Consider the following 20,344-nt stretch of genomic DNA (forward strand, 5'->3'; position numbering starts at 1 on the left):
CAGGACTTTTAAGGTCCAAAAAGCACATAAAGGCAGCATAAAAGTAATCCAAACGACTCCAGTGGTTTAAATCCATGTCTTTAGAAGTGATATGATAGGTGTGGGTAAAAAAAAAAAACTGATTAATATTTGTCCTTTTTTACTATAAATCTCCACTTTCACTTTCTTCTTCTTTTGTTTTTTGCGATTCGCATTCTTCATGGTTATCGCCATCTACAGGACAGGGAGGAGAATTTACAGTAAAAAAAGACAAATATTGCACTCACCAACACCCATATTATCACTTCTGATTAAACCACTGGCGTCGTATGGATTACTTTTATGATGCCTTTGTGTTCTTTTTGGAGTTTCAAAGTTTTGGTCACCATTCACTTGTATTGTGAGGACCTACAGAGTTTAAATATTCTTCTAAAAATCTTTGCTTGTGTTCTGCAGAATAAAGAAAGTCATACACATCTGGGATTGCATGAGGGTGAGTAAATGATGAGAGAATTTTCATTTTTGGATGAACTCTCCCTTTAATTCTAAAGGGCATTTTTTCCCCCCTGACAGCTAAAGATGGTGCTAATTAAATGCTGTGACATCTCTAATGAGGTTCGACCAATGGAGGTTGCTGAGCCCTGGGTGGATTGCTTGCTTGAAGAGTACTTCATGCAGGTGAAATGTGAATATTCTGCATCAGTGTTAAGATTATGCTGGTTTCACTCAAAAATTTAAATTCTGTTATAATTTACTCACCATCATGTTGCTTCAACCCAATATGACTTCCTGTTTTCTGTGGAATTTATCCTGTGGTCCATCCAACTTTGTGTAATGATAAATATAATGCAATTGCATGGCTTTGGAAGAATTCTAGTGGGCTTCAATATATAGACCATTTTTATGATTTATTTATAAATAGTGCTTTTATATCATTTTGAAGCTTGCTAGCCCCAGTCCCAATTTACTTACATTATATGGAAAAGAGCGGCCAAGATATTTTTTCCTTTTCTTCCAAAATTCACCAAGGAACAACATAAGGGTGAGTAAATGATGACAGAATTTTCATTTCATTTCAAATCAACATGTACATGTAGTGTTAAAAAGTGTTTAAATCTCTTGATTTGTAATGGCTGGCCTCATCAAATTGATCTTAATACAATTTAGTTCTTTCTCTGAATACTCCTCTGAAACAGAGTGATCGAGAGAAGGCAGAAGGTTTACCTGTCGCTCCATTCATGGACAGAGAAAAAGTGACCAAGCCCACGGCTCAGATTGGCTTCATCAAGTTTGTCCTCATTCCCATGTTTGAGACAGTGATGAAGGTGAATATTAAACAGGTATTCACAGAAAGCACAACTCTGGAGGTGGTTTTGCTCTTAATTGTTCTCAATGTACTCCAGTTGTTTCCTCAGATTGAGGAGATAATGGTACAGCCACTAAGAGAATCCCGTGACAGATACGAGGAGCTTAAGCAGATAGATGACGCCATGAATGAGGTTAGTAGCATTTTTGTGGTGTTTTGTTGTTGTTTGCATTACCTACTTCCATATTGTATTATGCTTGTATTTTTTTGCAGGTACAGAAAAAGAAAAGTGAAAATTTAACAATGGGAGGAAAAAAGAAATGAGAAAGGTCATTGTTCAAAGATTGTGCTGTTAGCAACTAAATTGTATAATTACAGTGATCATTTATGTTACCTCTGAGTGAGTTTGTTTTTTGTTTCAGCTGGAGTCCCCATAAGAGACAGCTCCATACGTTTTTGCCATCTCAGAAAATCCAAAGCATCTTTCAGGGAATTGAACCTTGTACAGCTTATTCCATTCTATAGATTGTGTTGTTTTTATTTGATTTTGTAAAAGTATAGCCATTATACAGGATGTACAGATTTTTAGTCACTTTTACAAAAAATAAATAAAAGTTTAACTTTAATAAAACGCAAGAAGTCTCTCTTTAGTAATACAGTACTATTTTTCTGTCCATCCTGTCCTTTGAGGAAATTGTAGCTGCTTAACAAAAGCCATCATCACTAACCTATATGGATAAATGCCATATTTTACTTGACATGGATGAGAATGAGGTCGTGAGGGATAAACATACAGTCCATTCAAAGTACTTAAGGTCCTAGAAACTTTATGAAAATATCTGGAAACTGAAAATGTAGTCTAAATTTCACAACCCATTTTGGGTTTTTTTCTTTTTCACACTGGACATTTTTATAGATATTGTGTTGATTTAAATCAATATAAAAGGTGCACAACCCATTGAACATACTGTAATTATATCCCGCACAGCCACACTTGTGTGTCAAAATAAAAATCTAGTTTGGCAAAGCTCTATTGCTGCTTTGTAACTTCTCATCCATTGAGTGTGATTCAAAGTTTTATGACCTCTACTGGCCAAAGCATGGTACAAAGAAAACAGAGAAAAGAAAACAAAGTAGTGTAAACTGTAAGGCTTTACTAAATGAAACACATTTACAGTATAAAAATTATATAATCATTGTCACTGCAGTACTGTAGAATATATAAACATTACAAAGGAGCTTTTTGGGGGTCTGAAAGCAGAAGTACAGACAGGCACTCCCTCAGCTGGTCATTTGAGATACAGGGTTGCCCTCCTTTTTACTCCTTTTTCCATCTATGTTGTGTTTAGTGCCTTTGGCTGCTGCTCTCTTCTTGTTTTCCTGTTCGAGTCTTTCCTGTTTCTTCTGCAAATATGATGCCATGTTGTCAAAGTTCACCTTATACAGGTGCTTAAACTGACTCTCCAGTCCCACAAAACCTATGAACAGATGATGGAAGGGAAAATAGTGTTCAGAAGAAAAGAAAAAATTATGACCCCTTTAAATCATCTCTATAGTTCAGTCATGACAACTATCAGAAATATTTAGCATGTTAAAGTGGGTATGACATATTGATAGGATATTGGTATTGGTGGACTAGATCTGCTATGCTACTACTATATACATAGACATACTGAGTTAGCATGTGGACATGCTGCTTCTCAATTAGACTAAATGTAAGACATGCTGCAATGAGCCTGTATGGCATGCTGCTGCACAAATAGACATTACATCAAATCCCCATGTAGCGGAGCTAGACAAGTGTAGCTGGGGTGGAGGAGGGTTTCATAGAAAAATTATCGCAGCGCACTGCAGAGAAACCAGCTTATCTTGAAAACTGAGCCATTTAAATGTTACACAAAGAGAGAGAAGTTGATTGGCCACCCAATTACAAGACAAAGGACCAATCAGCTTACACCATGCAAGCCGATTGGCTTAACATGTCACATGTGAGCCAGCCAATTGGCTAATTACATGCTCAAGAACCAGCCAGCGCCACATAGTTGCATTGCTAAACTTTGGTCATTTCAGCTTTTCTTTAAATAATTTTTTACCCACTTATAATGCTTGAATAATGTTCTTTTAATGTTAAGTTTTTTTGTTCCAAGTCATCATTTATTTTTTCATGACCATTTTCTACCCTCTCTCTTACCCCTATAATTAAACTGGCCTCTTTTTTTTTTTTTTTTTTTTATGCTGTTGTTTCTTTAAGACTTCTATAGAAGCACCCTCTTTGCATGTGAAATGAGTAACAGTGATGTCCTGGACATATTTGTGAGCTTCGGATTTATTATCCAGTCCAGTGAAATTTGCAACACCTAATCCTTCAACAACTGCCTCTTTGCAACCTGCAGTACATTGTTACAGGCTTACAAAGCTATCTACACTAAATCAGACAAAAATTATCAGGGACCTAGATAAATATAAACTTCAGCCATTAATTTGGGTTCCTTCAGATGTGTATGCAGAGCTGCAGGTGCTACACACAGGCAGGAAATCACAAGGTCTGATAGACACATATCAGGTGCTTATTATTATTATTATTATTATTATTATTAGTATTATTATCTATGCAATTTCTAGTACCTCCTCACTACTGGGTGGGCCCAGTTCAAATGTCTTCAGCTGTCTGACGTCAGAAAGTTACAGAAGTACATACAGCAATACATTTTTGCAGCTTAGTTTCAATAAATACTATTTTTTTGTCTCCGGGAAGGAAGTTTTGAGTTCTGAAACATTTCAGTATGTTTTCATAGTACACTGAACTTTTAACTCAAAAGATTAAGGAACTTTTGATTCCTAATGATATGACCCCTTTAATAAGGATATGCATAAGCAACCAATTGAACTGGGAACCCCCAATCATTTTCTTTCTCGGTTTTGTAATCATATTTCTTTGATTTCTTACCTTTAAAGACATTCCACTGAGCCTGTAATGCTTTAGTGGCCCTCTTCAATTCAGGGGTCTCTGTGTCACACAGCTATACACACGGAAAACCAGTAAGTCAAGTAGAGTCAAGTAAACTTCAGTACATCAACACACAGCCACAAAAAATAAAGGTCTGTGTACCTTCCAGTGCTGCTCTGAGTATCGATATAGAAGCACATTCACATCTTCACTCTCCAGCAAGAGCCAAAGCTGGTTTTGTGCATCAAAGGTCATGTCCCAGGGGGCAAGAGGAAGAGCTAGTGTCTCAGCTGGGTTTAGGCAGCCCTCTGTCCCGGCATCCACCAGGAAGAGCTGAACCGAGGGAAATCTAAAAAGATGACAGTATGTTACCCATTTAGACTTGGGCTTTGTGTGTAAAAAGACTATATTTAAGCTTGTGTGTTATGATCTGATCAAAGGAGTCTCTTAAAAAAAAGTTCAGTATGTTTACAGGATCAAAATCATGAAATGTACCTCTCACACTGCACAGCAACGTGTCGCCCATCTGGTGAGCTTATAATCCTGCTGACCGCAAACCTCTGAGGACAGAAATGTCAAATTTCACTTTAAAACATCACTTTAATTGAGTGATGTCAATTAAAAAAAAAAAACTTTAATGCCACAAACTGATATACCCTATTCTCAAATAGAAGAAACATCACAAACAAAGTTGATAAAACAAGTGTGGATAACAATGTCATAGAAATGGTGAGACAACAGATATAAACACTTCATGCCATGTTCATCGGATTCATCAAAGTGAACTGAAGAGAATAATCATCATGCTCTCCATGTTGCATTGGGAAGTCAGATTCATTTTAGTGAATCAGATAGTGTTTAAAATGAAATAGTTCATTTTACATAAACTTTTTTGTAGCAACACACAAAAAATATATTGTTTATTACAATAATTTTTCAAATTAACCACTTAAACTCTGGTGCATTTTATGAGTGCCTCGTGCAATTTTTAACACCCTAATTTAAAAAGCTCACCTTAAAGGGGTCATGACATGAGAAACCAAATTTGCCTTGATCTTTTGGTATATAAGAGGTCTTTGTATCATTAAAACGTCCTGCAAGTTTAATATTTTAAGACGTCCTCCCCATTCTAAACGAATCATTTATTTAATCAAGCTCAAAATACAGCTCGATCTGGATTCATGGTTAGAAGTGACGTGTCGGTTAGAAGTGACGTACCAGCGTTTGCATATGACCGCCTCCAGCACAAGATAACTACGCTTTAAGCGCAAGACAACTACGCTCATTTCAGTATCGCCGTGCGCCTCACAAGTGTTCAGTCGATGGACAGCGAGCTCTGACAGAGACTACTTGTGCACAGGAAAATTACGATGCCACACAGATGTGCTGTTCCTGGCTGTGGTCAAACAAAACCTCTGAATAAGCTGCCGAAAGATCCAGACGTCAGGGAAAAATGGATGCAGTTTATTTTTTGCAGACGTCCCAGTCACGGCAGTGTTAACTTAAGCGTTTGTTCTGTACATTTTAAGGATGACTGTTTTGAGAACAAATCTCAATATGATGCTGGCTTTGCCAGAAAACTGTTGCTCAAAGATAAGTCCGTGCCGACTATTCTGGGAACAACGACGACGCAAACTGTAAGTAATCTATTTTAAACTTTAAACTACTTTTTAAAGCGCAATTTCATTCATTATGAATAATCACAGTGTTTTTACTTAGTTTACTTGCATATTGTTCTGGCTGGGGGCGTCAATAATTGATACATAGGCACTGACGTTAGCCAATCATAACAGTGGGCGTTAACACTGAAGTCTTAAATGGAAAACGCCCCCAAAACAGACTGTTTGAATCAGAGGATGAGAAACAGGGTGGGAAAAGGTCATAAATCACTAGATTTTAAAAGTTTTTCTTAAAAAAAAATATATTAATACTATAATTGCACCTAAGGGAACATAATAATACAATAAAAAACCCATGTCATGACCCCTTTAAACAAATACAATGGAATAATTGCACAAAAATGGTCCCCAAAACCCCCCAAAATTTCAAACAAAGATTCCCATAATTCATATATAATACTGTATATCCTTACTATTTTAAGATTAACACAATTTTCCCCCCTAAATTTATATAATTCTGGTTCTGTTCGCTCTCTCTCCCTGCAAAAAGTCTTATTTTATTCCTTGATGCTTGCTTGAATAAGGTCTATTTGCCACTTACAGAAGCAGTGATCGAAGCAGACATGAGACATTTGTCTTTGATGTCTAAGATCTATTTCACTTTGTGATTCTTTTGATAAACATTGAAACTGTAGTGTCAAGACAACAACATAAACTGCACAATCAAATTCCTGAGAATGAGAGCATTCGTTTATACATGACATGTCTTTTTAATTTCCATATGCTGAAACACTTTCATATTTATATCTACATCATTAGCTAAATGTGGTGCTCATTTTATTTAGTGCTCATTTCAAGTATTTTCTTATTATTTTATGTGACTTAAATGCAAAAGTGATTTTCTAAGCTTTCAAATGGCACCACATATGAGTAACTTGTGTATCCAGGGACTTTTATTTTGTAATCATAAACGCATTACATGCTCCTGGCCTCAACAAAGGAACTTGTACGAGGATGATACAGTATATAATTTAGTTCAATGCTGCTGTTCATCTCTATGCTTTTTACTAGTGTCGACCCCACCAACACAATTTTCATTTTGTACACGTTTAAATGAGGGTATGTGTGTGGATGACTGTCTGAAGACAAATGGATGGCACCTTTTCAGTATCTGCATCAGAGGTCTGTAAAATGCCAAGCTGCCTCACATCAAAGCTCTGTAACCGCCGACCAGTTTCATAGTGCCAGACCTTCATTGTGCCATCCTACAAATACATCCATTAGTCCTGCTGTATATTCAAATATGACACATATAATTGCTATGTTGACAGAACATCACAACAAAACACTTACCCCTGAACCAGAGAGAAGCAAGTCAGGATGCCCTGCAGGCACAAGCAATGCACTGACAAATCTGCATAGGAAAACAAAGGTTTTAAACAAAGACAACAAAATGAGGTGTAATATCCATTGCCTCCCACTGTTTACACTTACTCTCTGTGCCCTAGGCAGAAAGCCTGAATGTTGTAGGGTGCCCGCCGGAAGCTTACTCTGATCTTCTCATCTCTGTCCGCTGTTATGATGTACTTATCATCTGTAGAAAGAGTCTGAAGAAGCAAGTAAAAAAGGCTTCTGTTTAATTAAAGATGAGTCATTTCTACAATGCAGTACATTTTCAAATGTATACATATTGGATAAAATATTAAATTGTAAAATATATAATTAAGTTGGCTTCCTTTTATCACAATATAAGGTTTCACAGGTTCATCCTGATCTGTTGGTGTACAGAAACAAAGCCAAACATTACACTTACCACAGCCAATAACATAGAGAGATGTCCCAGCTTCAGCTCTCCTGGTTTTTGTGGCTCCAGAACAGAGAATGTATATACATCACCAGACTTATCAGCCACAAAGACTTCATCTTCAGCCTGAGTAAATACAAGAGACGTGCATCTTCGCACAACCCACCTACAAGGGAATAACAATAGACTTCTATTTAAACTTAGGGAATTTAGCATTAAAGGTACAATTCACCCAAAACTGATTTTATTTTTACTCACCCTCAAATCATCCCAGATGTGTATGACTTACTTTCTTCTGCAGAACACACATAACGATCTTTAGAAGAATATCTCAGCTCTGTTGCTCTATACAATACAAGTGAATGGTGGCCAAAAATGTAAAGCTCCAAAAAGCATATAAAGACAGCATAGAAGTAACCAATAAGACTCCTGTCTTATTGTTCCAGTCTCCTGAACTGATCCAGTCAGTTTTGGGTAAGAACAGCCAAAACCTGTAACTCCTTTTTCACTGTGCATCTTGCCATTGCAGTCTTAAGGCACAAACATGATTTTAAGCTCAATTACACTTCCTAATACTTGACGCATGCACAGAGCACCAAGTAGTGTTATTGAGCATGAAATAATGATGATCGCCAAGAAGACTGCTGATGTCAAGATTTATAGTGAAAAAGGACTTATATTTTGTTCTGTTATTACTCCAAATCGATTGGATCACTTCAGGAGACGGATTAAACCACTGGAGTGTGGATTTCTATTATGTTTCCTTTACGTGCTTTTTGGAGCTTCAGAGTTCTGGTCACCATTCACTTACATTGTATGGACCTACAGAGTGGAGATATTCTAATACAAATCTTCATTTCACATCTGGGATGGCATAAGGGTGAGTAAACGATGAGAGAATTAAAATTTTCCCTAAAATTAAACTATCCCTTTAAGTATCATAAAAGTCTTCTGAAGCCATACAATAGTTTTGTGTCAGGAAACAGCCCTCATTCATTTTCTCTATATGGAAGAGAACAGACAGGTTTATTATTTAAACATTTACCCTTTGTGTGCCACTGAAGTAAGTCAATGGTCAAGGTACAGATTTGAAACAACAGGAGGCTGAGTAAATGGGTCAACTTTTGGGTCAACTGTTCAACTAAGTTTCCTATAACCTCAGAAATGGGAGTTTGCTGTTACCGTGTACTAATGCACTGCCAGGATGGCTCAGTACAGAAGAGAACAAGACGTTTGTGGTCATCTGTGAGTGCTACATGCTTCCCAGAGGCTGAGACTGCAAAAGCAAGAATCCTATCACTGTCAATCCCCTCTGGTCCTCCTTCACTACTGCAACACAAATATGCATTAGCTTTATGATGCTCACAATCACAGCTACTGTATTATGTACGAATCCTCTGAATATAAAGTTAAATTCAAAAACATGTGGAGAAAATATTTTTACAAAAATAATGTTACCTTGTGTTACCACCCTCAGCTTCCTTCGGTCTCTTCTTGGCTTTAGCACAGTCAAACACAAATGGCTCTCTATCAGAAAACATTATTTGCATTTGCATAAGTAAAATAACACATAAATCTAAAACATGAACAAGTTCTTTTAGTGCATTTCTTCAAGAGTTTCAATAAAAGTTCTGAGGTCAAAACAGTATACAAAAGGCTTTTAGTTCTGTTTTTATTTTGTGAATATAATCCAATTCGTAATTTATATATTTATAATCTACTTTTCATTTTTTTTATATGTGTTGACATTAAACCAATACATATCACGTATTTCTAAATGCACTATTTTATTAAATGAAATCTATCCAAAAGAAGAATATGTATTTATCACAAAGTTTGAATGCGCTAACGTCACATTTTGGAGCACTGCAGAAATTATGCTGACGCACCAAAGTTCCTGCAAAATATCTAAAGAATCTGCAAACAAAGAGACAGTTGATAAATGACCAAAACACAGCTACTCACCTCGTCTGTTTAAGGTTTATGGCAACTAAAGAAGTAGAACAGCTACAAACAAACCAGTCTCCTTTAGAACACACTACTGCCATGATTGTTGTTCACGTGTGAGCTGTCAGTCGCGTGTTTAGTGCATCATCAATGTGCTGCAATCTGGCATGACAAAACAGCCATTTTTTTATTTTTATTTTTTTTTATGTATTATTATTGCAATTAAACATCACAAAACAAAACAGGGAGCATTCAACAACGTAAGACACAAAGAACAAACTTAAAGGAACAAGGACAAGGAGCAAGATTCAAAACCGAATAGGATATATATAGATTCATATGCATATACGCATACATACATACATACATATATAAAAACACAAAACAAGGATGTACTAAAACAACAAATACTTTGACATAGCAAAACATAAAGATTCAATCTTTTTATTTCCTTTTTTAAAATATTTGAAGCTCTGGAATGATTTCACAAAATCACATAAAAATAAATTAAAGGAGGGCTTGCTTTTTTCCATTTACATGTATGAATATGATATTTATCCAGCAACAATACCATATTAACCATGTCAGAAATTTGGGGATTCAAACTGTTTTTATAAAAAAGGATATCTTGTAGAACAATAGGAGGAATTGTCTCAATTTTTGACAAAAACAGCCATTACGAGTGTGCGGGATGAGAAGAATTAATATTGTATGAATGATTAATCACACTTTTCACAAAAAGTTATTTTTATTAGCGTATATACATGATTGGGATACTCGAATTATTTTTGCTTGATTTTCAGAAAGACAGTATATCAGTTGCTGAGCTGCAAGAGGGGCGTGTTCGTTACGCAAGGACTTTACTTCAAGCAGTGCATGCATGCTACAAACGTGTTCTTTATTCGTTTTTGGACCTTTCTTAAGTTCACTTGCTGTCGTTTGTAAGAAGTCTTTGATTTGCATTGATTCGAACATCTCTAAACAAAGTCAGGTAACTTTACCATGGAGCCGGTGGCATTTCTCATGGATATCTTATGCTGGTTTCTATTATTTACAGTCGTGCGTAACGAACATTAAACCTTGTCAAATGTGTGGTGTTTCCTATGTTGCTGTCTAGTCTTGAAATAATGGAATGCAAAGAAAAAGCAACAAAACAGCTCAAATTATAATTTGCGCAAAGGAACCGTTGCGCTACATGGTCGAGCGACCTTTATTTTAACGAGACAGATATTTAACACTTACAATTTCACGTTGTGAGGATTTGTGATGGATAATATTTTCATGCCGCTGTTTATGTCAATAGGGATTCAGCAGTAAAGATGGCAGCCTCTCTGCTCAGGGTTGGACGACTTGGATCTCTCAGGGTAAAACAGCGTTTCTCTTCGACATTTATCAATACATTTGCATGCATTCATTTAGTGCATTTACAAAAATATGCGGACTCCGAGTATATCCGAACACAAATCTGTGGTAACTCAAGTGTTAAATCAGAGAAGAATTTAATCCAATCAACCCCAATACAAATGCGTCTTCTTTTGCCGTTTATTCACGTAATACTGTAATTATTCCATTATTATTATTATTATTATTATGTATTTACTCGATCTGGATCTGATTGTACTAGAGATGTGTGCAAATTATATTTTATATGTAAACGTTGCAATTAATGATTCATATATTATGTTTGCTATATAGTCGTTTTAAGTCAGTGTGTCTAGAAATCACTTTTTATTTATTTAAAAAAATATATATGAATATCCATTGCGAAGACAGGTACAACTGTTGATGTCTGTATGTTGTTCAAATGTGCATACTTGTGTTGAGAACACGGTGTACTTTTGGTCACTTTGTTTAAGACCAGAGCAAAGATTAGTGAAAACTGCTTTCACATTTACCTACACCCTCCCTCCTTATAATGGGGAAATGGTAGTTGTGGTTATTAATAGGTGTTCATGGTCTGTTTTGAAATCTATGTGGTGTTTCTGTTGCTTTTTTGTTTAGTGTCTGCAGTTGGAGAGTTCTTTAAGAGCTCCAGTTGTCGCTCTTAGTTCAAAGTCTGGGGATAGCAAGAAGTCCAAAATGTCCAACAAAGGTAAATGCTGCATGTATTGATGCAATGTTTTAAATGATTGTAATAGTATTTGGGGGTGTATCATGCATTTGAGGGGGTGGAGTGTTCTGTTGGTGAGATTGACATGCCATGCATGTGAAGACTGCAGGGGTTCAGATCTTGCAGGGGACATGTCTACTGACCTCATCGGTTGTTTCTGAACCTGCTGGAGAGTGTGTTTTGTTCCCTTTCTGTGCAGTATAGGAGTAATACCTTGCAAATAACCATATGCATACTGAAGACATGGGCAAAAGTGAACAAACAAGAATGTGAAAATGTTTATGTATATGTACATGTAGCTTGTAATGTGCTCTAGAGATCAGTTTTTTTTGTTTGTTCGATATTGAGGGTTCCATAAACGGCTGTATAACCAACATTTTTCGTGTGCCATGATACAAAAATGGCCGCCGTGGTTAATCCAAGTAAAATAATAAGCTGGTGGTTTTGCAATACCAATACATAGAGGTAATCACTCAAAAAAAAAAGTTAAGCAACCTGTATTTGACCACTTTGGGATAGACTGACCCATTTATTTTATTTAATACTTTATATTCAGAATACTTGGCACCCAACTTCTGTACTCTCAATATATGTACACATTTTCTCATGTTTCCAATTACTTATACTGTTACAATTCACCTGTGATCTTCCCATAAGAAAGGTTACTAAACCACAAGGGATAATGCATAATCATTATCAAAACATAAACCCTGACCGAATTATTTGGAATGATGGAAGCGACATTGAGGAAACTGGTTGCCAAGAACCGTCAGGCACAAGAACAGTTTTTTTTTCCCACAGGCTATCATCTCATGAACAGTTAAAACAGTTTCAGTCTTTGAAACCATTAACTCAGCAGGGAGTCCCGAAAGTCAAGTGAGTAACACTTTCCGCTGAGAGTCGCTAATGTGCACTCAGTCTCCCCTTGCTTGGCTGGTGATTATGTTAATGAAGCTAACACCTGAAAATCATTGGAAAATTCAGCTAGTGTTTCATCAGTCCACAAAACATTTTCCCAGTAGCGTTGTGGAGTGTCATGATGGTCTTCGGCTAACTTCAGGCAGTGTTTTTGTTGGAAAGCAGCTGCTTCCTTCGTAATCTCCTGCCATGGACATCTTGCTTGTTTAATATTTTACGTATAGTAGACTGTGATGTTAACCCGTTCCAATGATTCCATCAAGTCTTTAGCTGTCACTCTCTGGCTCTTTTTTTTTTTTTTGTGCATCCTGCAGCATGCCCTTTGAGTCATCTTGGCTGGATGGCCAATTCTGGGGAAATTAGCCACAGTACTAAATCGTCTCCATTTATAGACCGTCTGTCTAACTGTGGACAGATGAATATCTAAACTATTTGAGACAAATTTGTAACCCTTTCCAGCTTTATGCAAAGCAACAAATCTTGATTGTAGGTCTTCTGAGATCTCTCTTTTTGCAAGGCATGGTCCACGTCAGCAGATGCTTCTTGCGAATAGCAAGATCAAAATGTTTGAGGGCTTTTTATAAGTCAAAGTAGCTCTAATGCACACCTCTAATCTTGTTTCATTAATTGGATGCAAGGTTTGCCAACTGACTGTAATTGGCTTTAGTTGACATCATTAGCCTTGGGGTTCACATACTTTTTCCAACCTACACTGTGAATGTTTGAATGATGTATTCATTATGTCCAATAACAATACAATAATTTGTGTGTTGTTAGTTAAAACCGATTGTGTTTGTTCATTATTGTAACTGAAAATGAAGTTCAAACCAGATTTTAAGAAAAATTTATACATAAAGGCAGGTAATTTCAACTTTTTCTTGCCACTGCATTTGGGAAAGGTGTTGTTATGCATTAAAGGAAAAGGCTCACAACTTCTTTCTGGAGTTGTGTTAAATGGCACACTTTTTTTTTTAATTATTATTATTTAAAAAATCATAATCTCAGCAAAGTCTGGTCCTACTTTGCCTTATACAGTAAATTCTGCAAATACTATCAATTTTGATGTTCCTAATATGAAAAAAAGGGTGGTACCAACATTTTTTACTCTTTGAGAAAATTTTACCCATATACTGTACATTTAGATGTTCCTAATATGGAAAAATTATTGATTGCTCAAAGGGTGGTACCAATATTTTTTTACTCTTTTAGAAAATTTTACCCATATACTGTTACATTTCTTTAAAAGTTATAATTTATTATTATAATGACATTTAATGTACAATATTTTTTACCTAAACAGTATTTATGAAAAACTGGTTTACTTGGTGTGAGTTGTTCAGGTTAAAACCAAATGGCAAATGGTCTGCACTTATATAGCACCTTTTTAACCTAAGCGGTATTCAAAGCTCTTTACACTGTGTCTCATTCACCCATTCACACACACATTCACACCAATGATGGCAGAGCTGCCATGCAAGGTGCTAGCCTGCCATTGTGAGCAATTTGGGGTTCAGTGTCTTGCCTGAGGACACTTCGGCATGTGGAGTCATGTGGGCTGGGAATCAAACCACCAACCCTGCGATTAGTGGAAAACCCACTCTACCATCTGAGCCACAGCCGCCCATAAATGTTTTTTTAAATTAGCCGTAGTTTACTTAAATTAGTCAAACTATGAGGTGTTCTAAGCTCCACCTCCACAGTTGATGCTGATCTGCTTCTTTATGTTAAAGAAAATGGGTAAGATACATTGCTCTATGAATTTGAGTTGCCTCCTTTTGGCCTGATAATGCACATGATGTATCAAATTATTAAATGTTTATGTTTGCCCTCCATCCTAGACAAAGGGGCTCCAAAAACCTACTTCAATATAGAAAAACTTGTCCAACACAAAGCGTATGTGGAATTCCCTAAGAAGGAGGTTGCAGCCCCAGCTGCTGCTGCTACCTTTACAAAAGCTGCACCAGCTGCTAACCCTGTATCTGAACCAGTTGCCTCTGAGCCAGTTGTGACTACCATGGCTGTGCCTGCTGCAACAGAAGCACCAGCCACTACTGCTTCAGCTGTTGTCCCTGCAGCTGAAGTCACAACCCCTGCAGCTGAAGCCTCTGAAGTCACTACCCTTAATGCTGAGGCAGCTGCTCCTGCTGCTGAAGCTGCTGCCCCTGCAGTTGAAGCTACTGAAGTCACTACCCTTACTGCTGAGGCAGATGCTCCTGCTGCTGAAACTGCTGCCCCTGCAGCTGAAGCTACTGAAGTCACTACCCTTACTGCTGAGGCAGCTGCTCCTGCTGCTGCTGCCCCTGCAGCTGAAGTCACAACCCCTGCAACTGAAGCTGCTGAAGTCACTACCCTTGCTGCTGAGGCAGCTACTCCTGCTGAAGCTGCTGCCCCTGCAGCTGAAGTCACAACCCCTGCAACTGAAGCTGCTGAAGTCACTACCCTTGCTGCTGAGGCAGCTACTCCTGCTGAAGCTGCTGCCCCTGCAGCTGAAGTCACAACCCCTGCAACTGAAGCTGCTGAGGTCACAACCCCTGCAACTGAAGCTGCTGAAGTCACTACCCTTGCTGCTGAGGCAGCTACTCCTGCTGAAGCTGCTGCCCCTGCAGCTGAAGTCACAACCCCTGCAACTGAAGCTGCTGAAGTCACAACCCCTGCAACTGAAGCTGCTGAAGTCACTACCCTTGCTGCTGAGGCAGCTACTCCTGCTGAAGCTGCTGCCTCTGCAGCTGAAGCCACAGCCCCTGCAGCTAAAGCCGTTGAAGTCACTATCCCTGCAGCTGAGGCAGCTGCTTCTGAAGCTGTTACCCCTGCAGCTGAGGCAGATGCTCCTGCAGCTGAAGCTGCTGCTCCTGCAGTTGAAAACTCTGTTACTGCAAGTGAACCTGTTGCACCTGTTGTTGAAAATGCTGCCCCTGCAGCTGAAGAGACTTCAGCTGAAGCACCTGCAGTTGAAGCTGCTGCCCCTGCACTCGAAAGCGTTACACCTGCAGTCGAAAGCACTGAAGCCACTGCCACTTCTTGTTCACCTGAAGCTGGTGCCACCAAGCCTAGTTATGTTGCTGAAGCTCCTGTTTTTGATGAACCAGCCTCTGTAGCTACAGCTGCACCTTCAGAGACTGTTGCCGAAACCGCATCTCCTGCTTCTGAGTCCGTTACCACAGTCGCAGAACCTATTGTTGAACTTGCCACTCCTGTGGCTGAAGCTGCCACTCCTGAAGCTCCTGCAGCTAAAGCCAATGCTGATGTTGCACCAGCTTCTGAAGCCACACCTACAGAAGATACACCTGCCAAAGAAGCACTTGATGAAGCTGCCTCCGTTGTAGAGGCTGTCACTGAAGTTGTTGCAGAAGCTGTGGCTGAAGCTACCCCCATTGAGCCTGTTGTAGAGCCTTTTGCAGAAGCATCTCCTGTTGAAGATTCTGCCCCTGTGATAACAGATGCTACTGACCAAGCTGCAGTTGTGGAGACGCCTGAGGGTATACACCATATCCCCTATAACCCCTAATTCATATTTTGGTATAATGCAGAATTTGACAGCAGTTTTAACGTCATTTATACGTTTTCTACATAGACATTTGTAATGATAATGGTAAAGATGTAACAAGGGCCACATCACTATGCAATTTTGGCCTTTTATGATTTCAATTGCAAAATGTATCTAATGACGTATACCGTATGTGTTAATGTGGAACACTTGCAAGGACAGTTCAGCATCACTGCAGCAAAGTAGCCTCATGTTACTCATTAATTGCCAAGTTAATTTTCTATTTTAGAAATTAATTTTAATTAAATATTAAATATGTTTGCTTGCAGCTCCTTGACTTTTCACCACGTTATGCAATGCATGTTCTTCACTGAATACTTCTCATTTACCGACTGCTATTTTTTAGATATATTTTATTTTTATTTAAATGCATCTTTTCTTTATGTTTAGTCCTTTTAACCTCTTGCCTTCTGCTCCTGTCTTCCTGTAATTATATTTTATCTTCGCTTTCAATCCCCAATGTTCCTCATACCGTTATTAAAAAGAAAAATCTGTTACTTTTCTCATCAACCCCAACCCCATTTTGTTGCAGTGTATGTGTAGAGATAAATCTACATATTTCATGTTCATTTTGGTAATGTTAAAGGAAAATTTCACTTTGTCCACTTTGTAGATTTTCTTTTTGGTTTATTATAAATTTAAGGTTATGTTAAATGCTAAGGCAGCACTGAAGTCACCAAGTATGATGCACTTTCTTTCTTTTCTTTTCTTTTTTTTACCATTTTGTCTTGAAAGAGTACAAGTATGGTAACAACAATATAATATTTATGTTTTAAATTTTCTCTCCTGTTTCTCTCTCCTCACCCAAACACTTTCTTAGTCAATGTCTCACTTTTCTTCCCAGGGCGTCACATGCTATCAGTAATCAGTTACTTATCCTTATATCTTTGCCTGTGTATGGTGGTTTATACAGTGTATATATAAATATGTATTGTCCTCTGTTCCTTACCCATTTTCCCAATGTACGGTGCATTCAGTGATCTTGAGTTTGCACACTGTTTGCTGTATGTGGAATGGAAGCAACAGTTTATGAGCAATAATTGCTCAAATTAATAATCAATATTACATGTGGGAATTTGTTGATGGTAAACAAACATTGTGGTTTATTAACCTTTTGTTTTTAAATGCTTCTGTTTCATTGCAGTGCAGATGCAACCTCTTGTCATAGTTACTCACAGCCTGACCTGCTCCTTGACTTAGTTCTTTTCCTATTTAGTCCGTAGGTCGTCTTCTGTATCCACACCAGGCACTCTTCTTATGCATGAGAGTTAAAGAAGAAGAATTTTTTTTCTTTGGTGTTCACAACATCAAGGATTCTGGCATCCATATGAATGACTTGTATTTAAAAATATTTTTACCATTGATTAATTATGGTGTTTGTTTGTTTTTTCCTGTGACTGTCAGCTGGATTAGACCCCATTCAGAAACTTTTCCTTGATGCAATTCGCTCATACTCCACCCAGAGCAAGTAAGTGGTGCTTATTGTATGAGTACTATTAAAGGCGTTTATCTTTGCACAGCAAAATTCAGTTGGAAAAATACAGTCATCTCAATTGGAATCTGCGTGATCAGGAATTTTGCATGATGGACTTCCAGTGGCAAAGAATTTCCCCTCAAAGATTTCACTTGGAGTTTAAGTTTAGTGGTCTTTTGCTTTGACCCCTGTGTGGGCGGTGTTTGTACACAGCTGCACTGAATATTCACAATGGGCAAGTAAATCATTTTAGTGGTGAGCTTCTTTAAAACAACTCTTCTGGAGTAAAAAGTGCAGCATTAAAAAGAGGCTGCTTGGCAAATAGTTTTGTTTTTTTTTGCAGTTTTCACATGTGCACTACCTGCGGAATTTCACTGTGCAAATTTAAATGTGACCGCACCTTAAAGAACATTTTACAATTTTTTGCTGTCCAAACATTATTCATTTTAAATTATAATTAACTTTTCATGTTTTCTAAGTACTGTTGGCAGTCTAGTTGATGCAGGCCCAGAGTACCAGAAGGCTCTTGCTGAGGAAATAACTAAATTGCAGCGGCTGTATGGTGGTGGAGACCTGACCTCCTTTCCAGAGTTTAAATTCCCTGGTATGTAAATACTAAGCTTAAATGTTTCAGAAAAAGAAGTCCTTTTTTTATTTGATAGATCCCATGAAATTGCCTGTGACAACCACTAAAAGCCACAAAACTCCAATTTTGATTTCACATGTTCTTTAAGAATTCCATAAGAATTTGTTAAAGATGGCATCTGAAATTAGTTTGTGTTTTGGGTTGCTTATGTGAAATTGCATTACAGTTGACTAATATTATTCCTCTTTGTAATTACAGAACCTAAATTTGATGACATGTCCTCCAAGTAAACAGCCTTTATTTCTGTTTTCCTCTCCTGTGCCTCAGTGAATTTTGTGAAAGAGGTCTGTTAAATTACTTGTCTTTCATCTGTAAAAGTGAAAGTTTTATGAGAATATTTTGTGACTCTGAATAGCTATTTTCAATAAATCTTATATATCTTGAAAGAAAGCTATTTCATGTATAGTATGTACATGTGGAAGAGAGTATAGCTTAGCTGTAAAAAAAAAATAAAAATTTCATGTGCTGTAATACTTGTCAGTGAGTTTATGTGAAATATTTTTGGAAATAATGCTGAATAAACTGAGCCACACGTGATCTGTTTGGTCTGCATGTTTTTTATTTTGTTTTTTTCTTCAGAAAAGATTTGGTAAATATTAATGTAGTTTTTTGTTGTGACGCATGTCACTCTTTTCCTGTTAGTTTTAATATGATTAACATAATTTATCATGACAGTCAACTAATGGTTAAGTGGAGACTTGAGGCATTAAACCCTCAAGATAGTCATGTGTTATTAATGGGGAGCTTTATATTAAGATGACTGTGAATGTTTTCTGCAAGCCCCAAAATGATCTATAAAGGTGTTATGAAAAGGCTTTACAATAGCCCCTTCCACACATACAAATATACTGCATTTTTCAGGTTAGTGATCATGTGTGAACAGTCACAACCTTTTTGAAAATAAATTAATTTCCTTAGTGAGAGATTATTCTTGAATCCCCCGAAGCTTGAATTGTGAATCTATAAAGTCTATAGGCTGACCGTTTATTTGGTTCTCTATATGCTGTCTGGTTATTTAAAACGATTTTAACGTTTAAAGTATGGTGAGACTTTTATTACGTTGTTTCTGTACAAACACCATTTTAAAATAACTACCGATGACTTGTGAATTGTGGTTTTCATTTACGACATGGACAATAACTGGAGAGCACATGGATGGACTCAAATTTAACATTTGAATGCCACATTTAAAAAGTAGGGGACAAATGTAAGATGGTAATAAATGTATTACGATGCTTTGCTGGGACAGATTGGGGGACTAGTTATATATAGTACTTTAATAAGATCCACTATAGATTATGGCAGTATTATATATAGTTCAGCTTCTGCATCTCTGAAAGAAATGTAGAAGTTACGCAGGCATTAAGAATTTGTTGTGGTGCATTCAGATCTTCACCAGAAGCTGCTCTTCAAGTGGGAGAAATGCCTTTGGAATTTACAGTTGCTGGAAAAATAAACAACAAACAAAGATGTGTAGCTAAGGATATGGTAGTGAGGCAATATATATAGATCAAGAGTATTATTGTTGTATACAAATCTATACTGACAGTTCAAAGAATCCAGAGTCTGGACATACAGCAACAGCTGTAGTTATTCCTCGGTTTGAGTGTAAAATAGGGAAAAGAACATCTAATCATTTATCTGTTTTATGCATCAGAAACGATAGCAATACAGTTGGCTCTTCAGTGGGTGGTAGGGTGATCATATTCTGGTTTTCCAAAAAGAGGGGTTAGGGTTATAATAGGGTTCAAAGCAGTGTTATATGAATGGAAACTTTAATACAGTGAAAAATACACTATTAGCATTACATATACAAAATTCCAACATTCTTTTGAATGTTCATGTGCTAAAATAAAATATTTGACGCCATGATTGCACCTTTATTTACTATTACTATTATTTTGAATGGCCATGGAAAATGAAGCAATGTGCTAATTTTATCTGGTCGCAAAAAGTACTCACTAAACTTTCAGCTTTTGCTAGCCCTTTGTGCTTTGCAGAGCTAACGTGTGCTTCTAAATCACATGCACCATTATTAGCAACTGACACA

General features: G+C 37.3%; 3 protein-coding genes across 6 annotated transcripts in view; 2 read left to right on the forward strand and 1 right to left on the reverse strand.

The window, feature by feature from the left end:
* Positions 1-1,686, forward strand: part of pde9aa (phosphodiesterase 9aa) — a 42,553-nt gene extending 40,867 nt beyond the window's left edge. The window contains exons 15-18 of the mRNA XM_052148441.1: positions 553-657; positions 1,176-1,304; positions 1,383-1,478; positions 1,559-1,686. Coding sequence (XP_052004401.1) covers positions 553-657; positions 1,176-1,304; positions 1,383-1,478; positions 1,559-1,609 — 381 coding nt within the window. The 3' untranslated portion in view covers positions 1,610-1,686. The remainder of the gene's footprint in view (positions 1-552; positions 658-1,175; positions 1,305-1,382; positions 1,479-1,558) is intronic.
* Positions 1,687-2,552: 866 nt separating this feature from the next.
* LOC127658892 (tRNA (guanine-N(7)-)-methyltransferase non-catalytic subunit wdr4-like) lies at positions 2,553-10,952 on the reverse strand. 2 transcript variants are annotated; one of them, XM_052148440.1, is made up of 12 exons: positions 10,845-10,952; positions 9,621-9,764; positions 9,114-9,182; positions 8,838-8,981; positions 7,665-7,821; positions 7,346-7,458; positions 7,205-7,265; positions 7,012-7,116; positions 4,728-4,792; positions 4,395-4,581; positions 4,233-4,305; positions 2,553-2,763 (listed from the first exon to the last, which is right to left on the reverse strand). In XM_052148440.1, exons 2-12 carry the CDS (start codon positions 9,701-9,703, stop codon positions 2,567-2,569), a joined length of 1,254 nt encoding a protein of 417 aa, XP_052004400.1. In that variant the 5' UTR covers positions 9,704-9,764; positions 10,845-10,952; the 3' UTR covers positions 2,553-2,566. The 2 variants fall into 2 exon arrangements, with proteins under 2 accessions (XP_052004400.1, XP_052004399.1); XM_052148439.1 differs by having other exon boundaries at positions 8,838-8,984.
* Positions 10,440-18,825, forward strand: LOC127658891 (ice-structuring glycoprotein-like). Of its 3 annotated transcripts, none has more exons than XM_052148437.1 (8): positions 10,440-10,593; positions 10,906-10,966; positions 11,604-11,694; positions 14,469-15,121; positions 15,152-16,106; positions 17,579-17,642; positions 18,128-18,252; positions 18,493-18,825. In XM_052148437.1, the coding sequence occupies exons 2-8, from the start codon at positions 10,922-10,924 to the stop codon at positions 18,522-18,524; spliced, it is 1,965 nt and encodes a 654-aa protein (XP_052004397.1). In that variant the 5' UTR covers positions 10,440-10,593; positions 10,906-10,921; the 3' UTR covers positions 18,525-18,825. The 3 variants fall into 3 exon arrangements, with proteins under 3 accessions (XP_052004397.1, XP_052004398.1, XP_052004396.1); XM_052148438.1 differs by having other exon boundaries at positions 14,469-15,061; XM_052148436.1 differs by having other exon boundaries at positions 14,469-16,106.
* Positions 18,826-20,344: the final 1,519 nt, after the last annotated feature.

This window comes from Xyrauchen texanus, chromosome 18 (assembly GCF_025860055.1).
Source record: "Xyrauchen texanus isolate HMW12.3.18 chromosome 18, RBS_HiC_50CHRs, whole genome shotgun sequence".
Lineage (NCBI taxonomy): Eukaryota > Metazoa > Chordata > Actinopteri > Cypriniformes > Catostomidae > Xyrauchen > Xyrauchen texanus.

Coding starts and splice junctions, on each gene's coding strand:
- LOC127658891 (XM_052148436.1), top strand. CDS start 10,922: ATGGCAGCCTCTCTGCTCAGGGTTGGACGACTTGGATCTCTCAGG. Junction 11,695..14,468: donor GTCCAAAATGTCCAACAAAG/GTAAATGCTGCA, acceptor CCTCCATCCTAG/ACAAAGGGGCTCCAAAAACC. Junction 16,107..17,578: donor AGTTGTGGAGACGCCTGAGG/GTATACACCATA, acceptor TGTGACTGTCAG/CTGGATTAGACCCCATTCAG.
- LOC127658892 (XM_052148439.1), bottom strand. CDS start 9,703: ATGGCAGTAGTGTGTTCTAAAGGAGACTGGTTTGTTTGTAGCTGTTCT. Junction 8,985..9,113: donor GCTGAGGGTGGTAACACAAG/GTAACATTATTT, acceptor TTTGTGTTGCAG/TAGTGAAGGAGGACCAGAGG. Junction 7,459..7,664: donor TCTCTATGTTATTGGCTGTG/GTAAGTGTAATG, acceptor TTGCTTCTTCAG/ACTCTTTCTACAGATGATAA.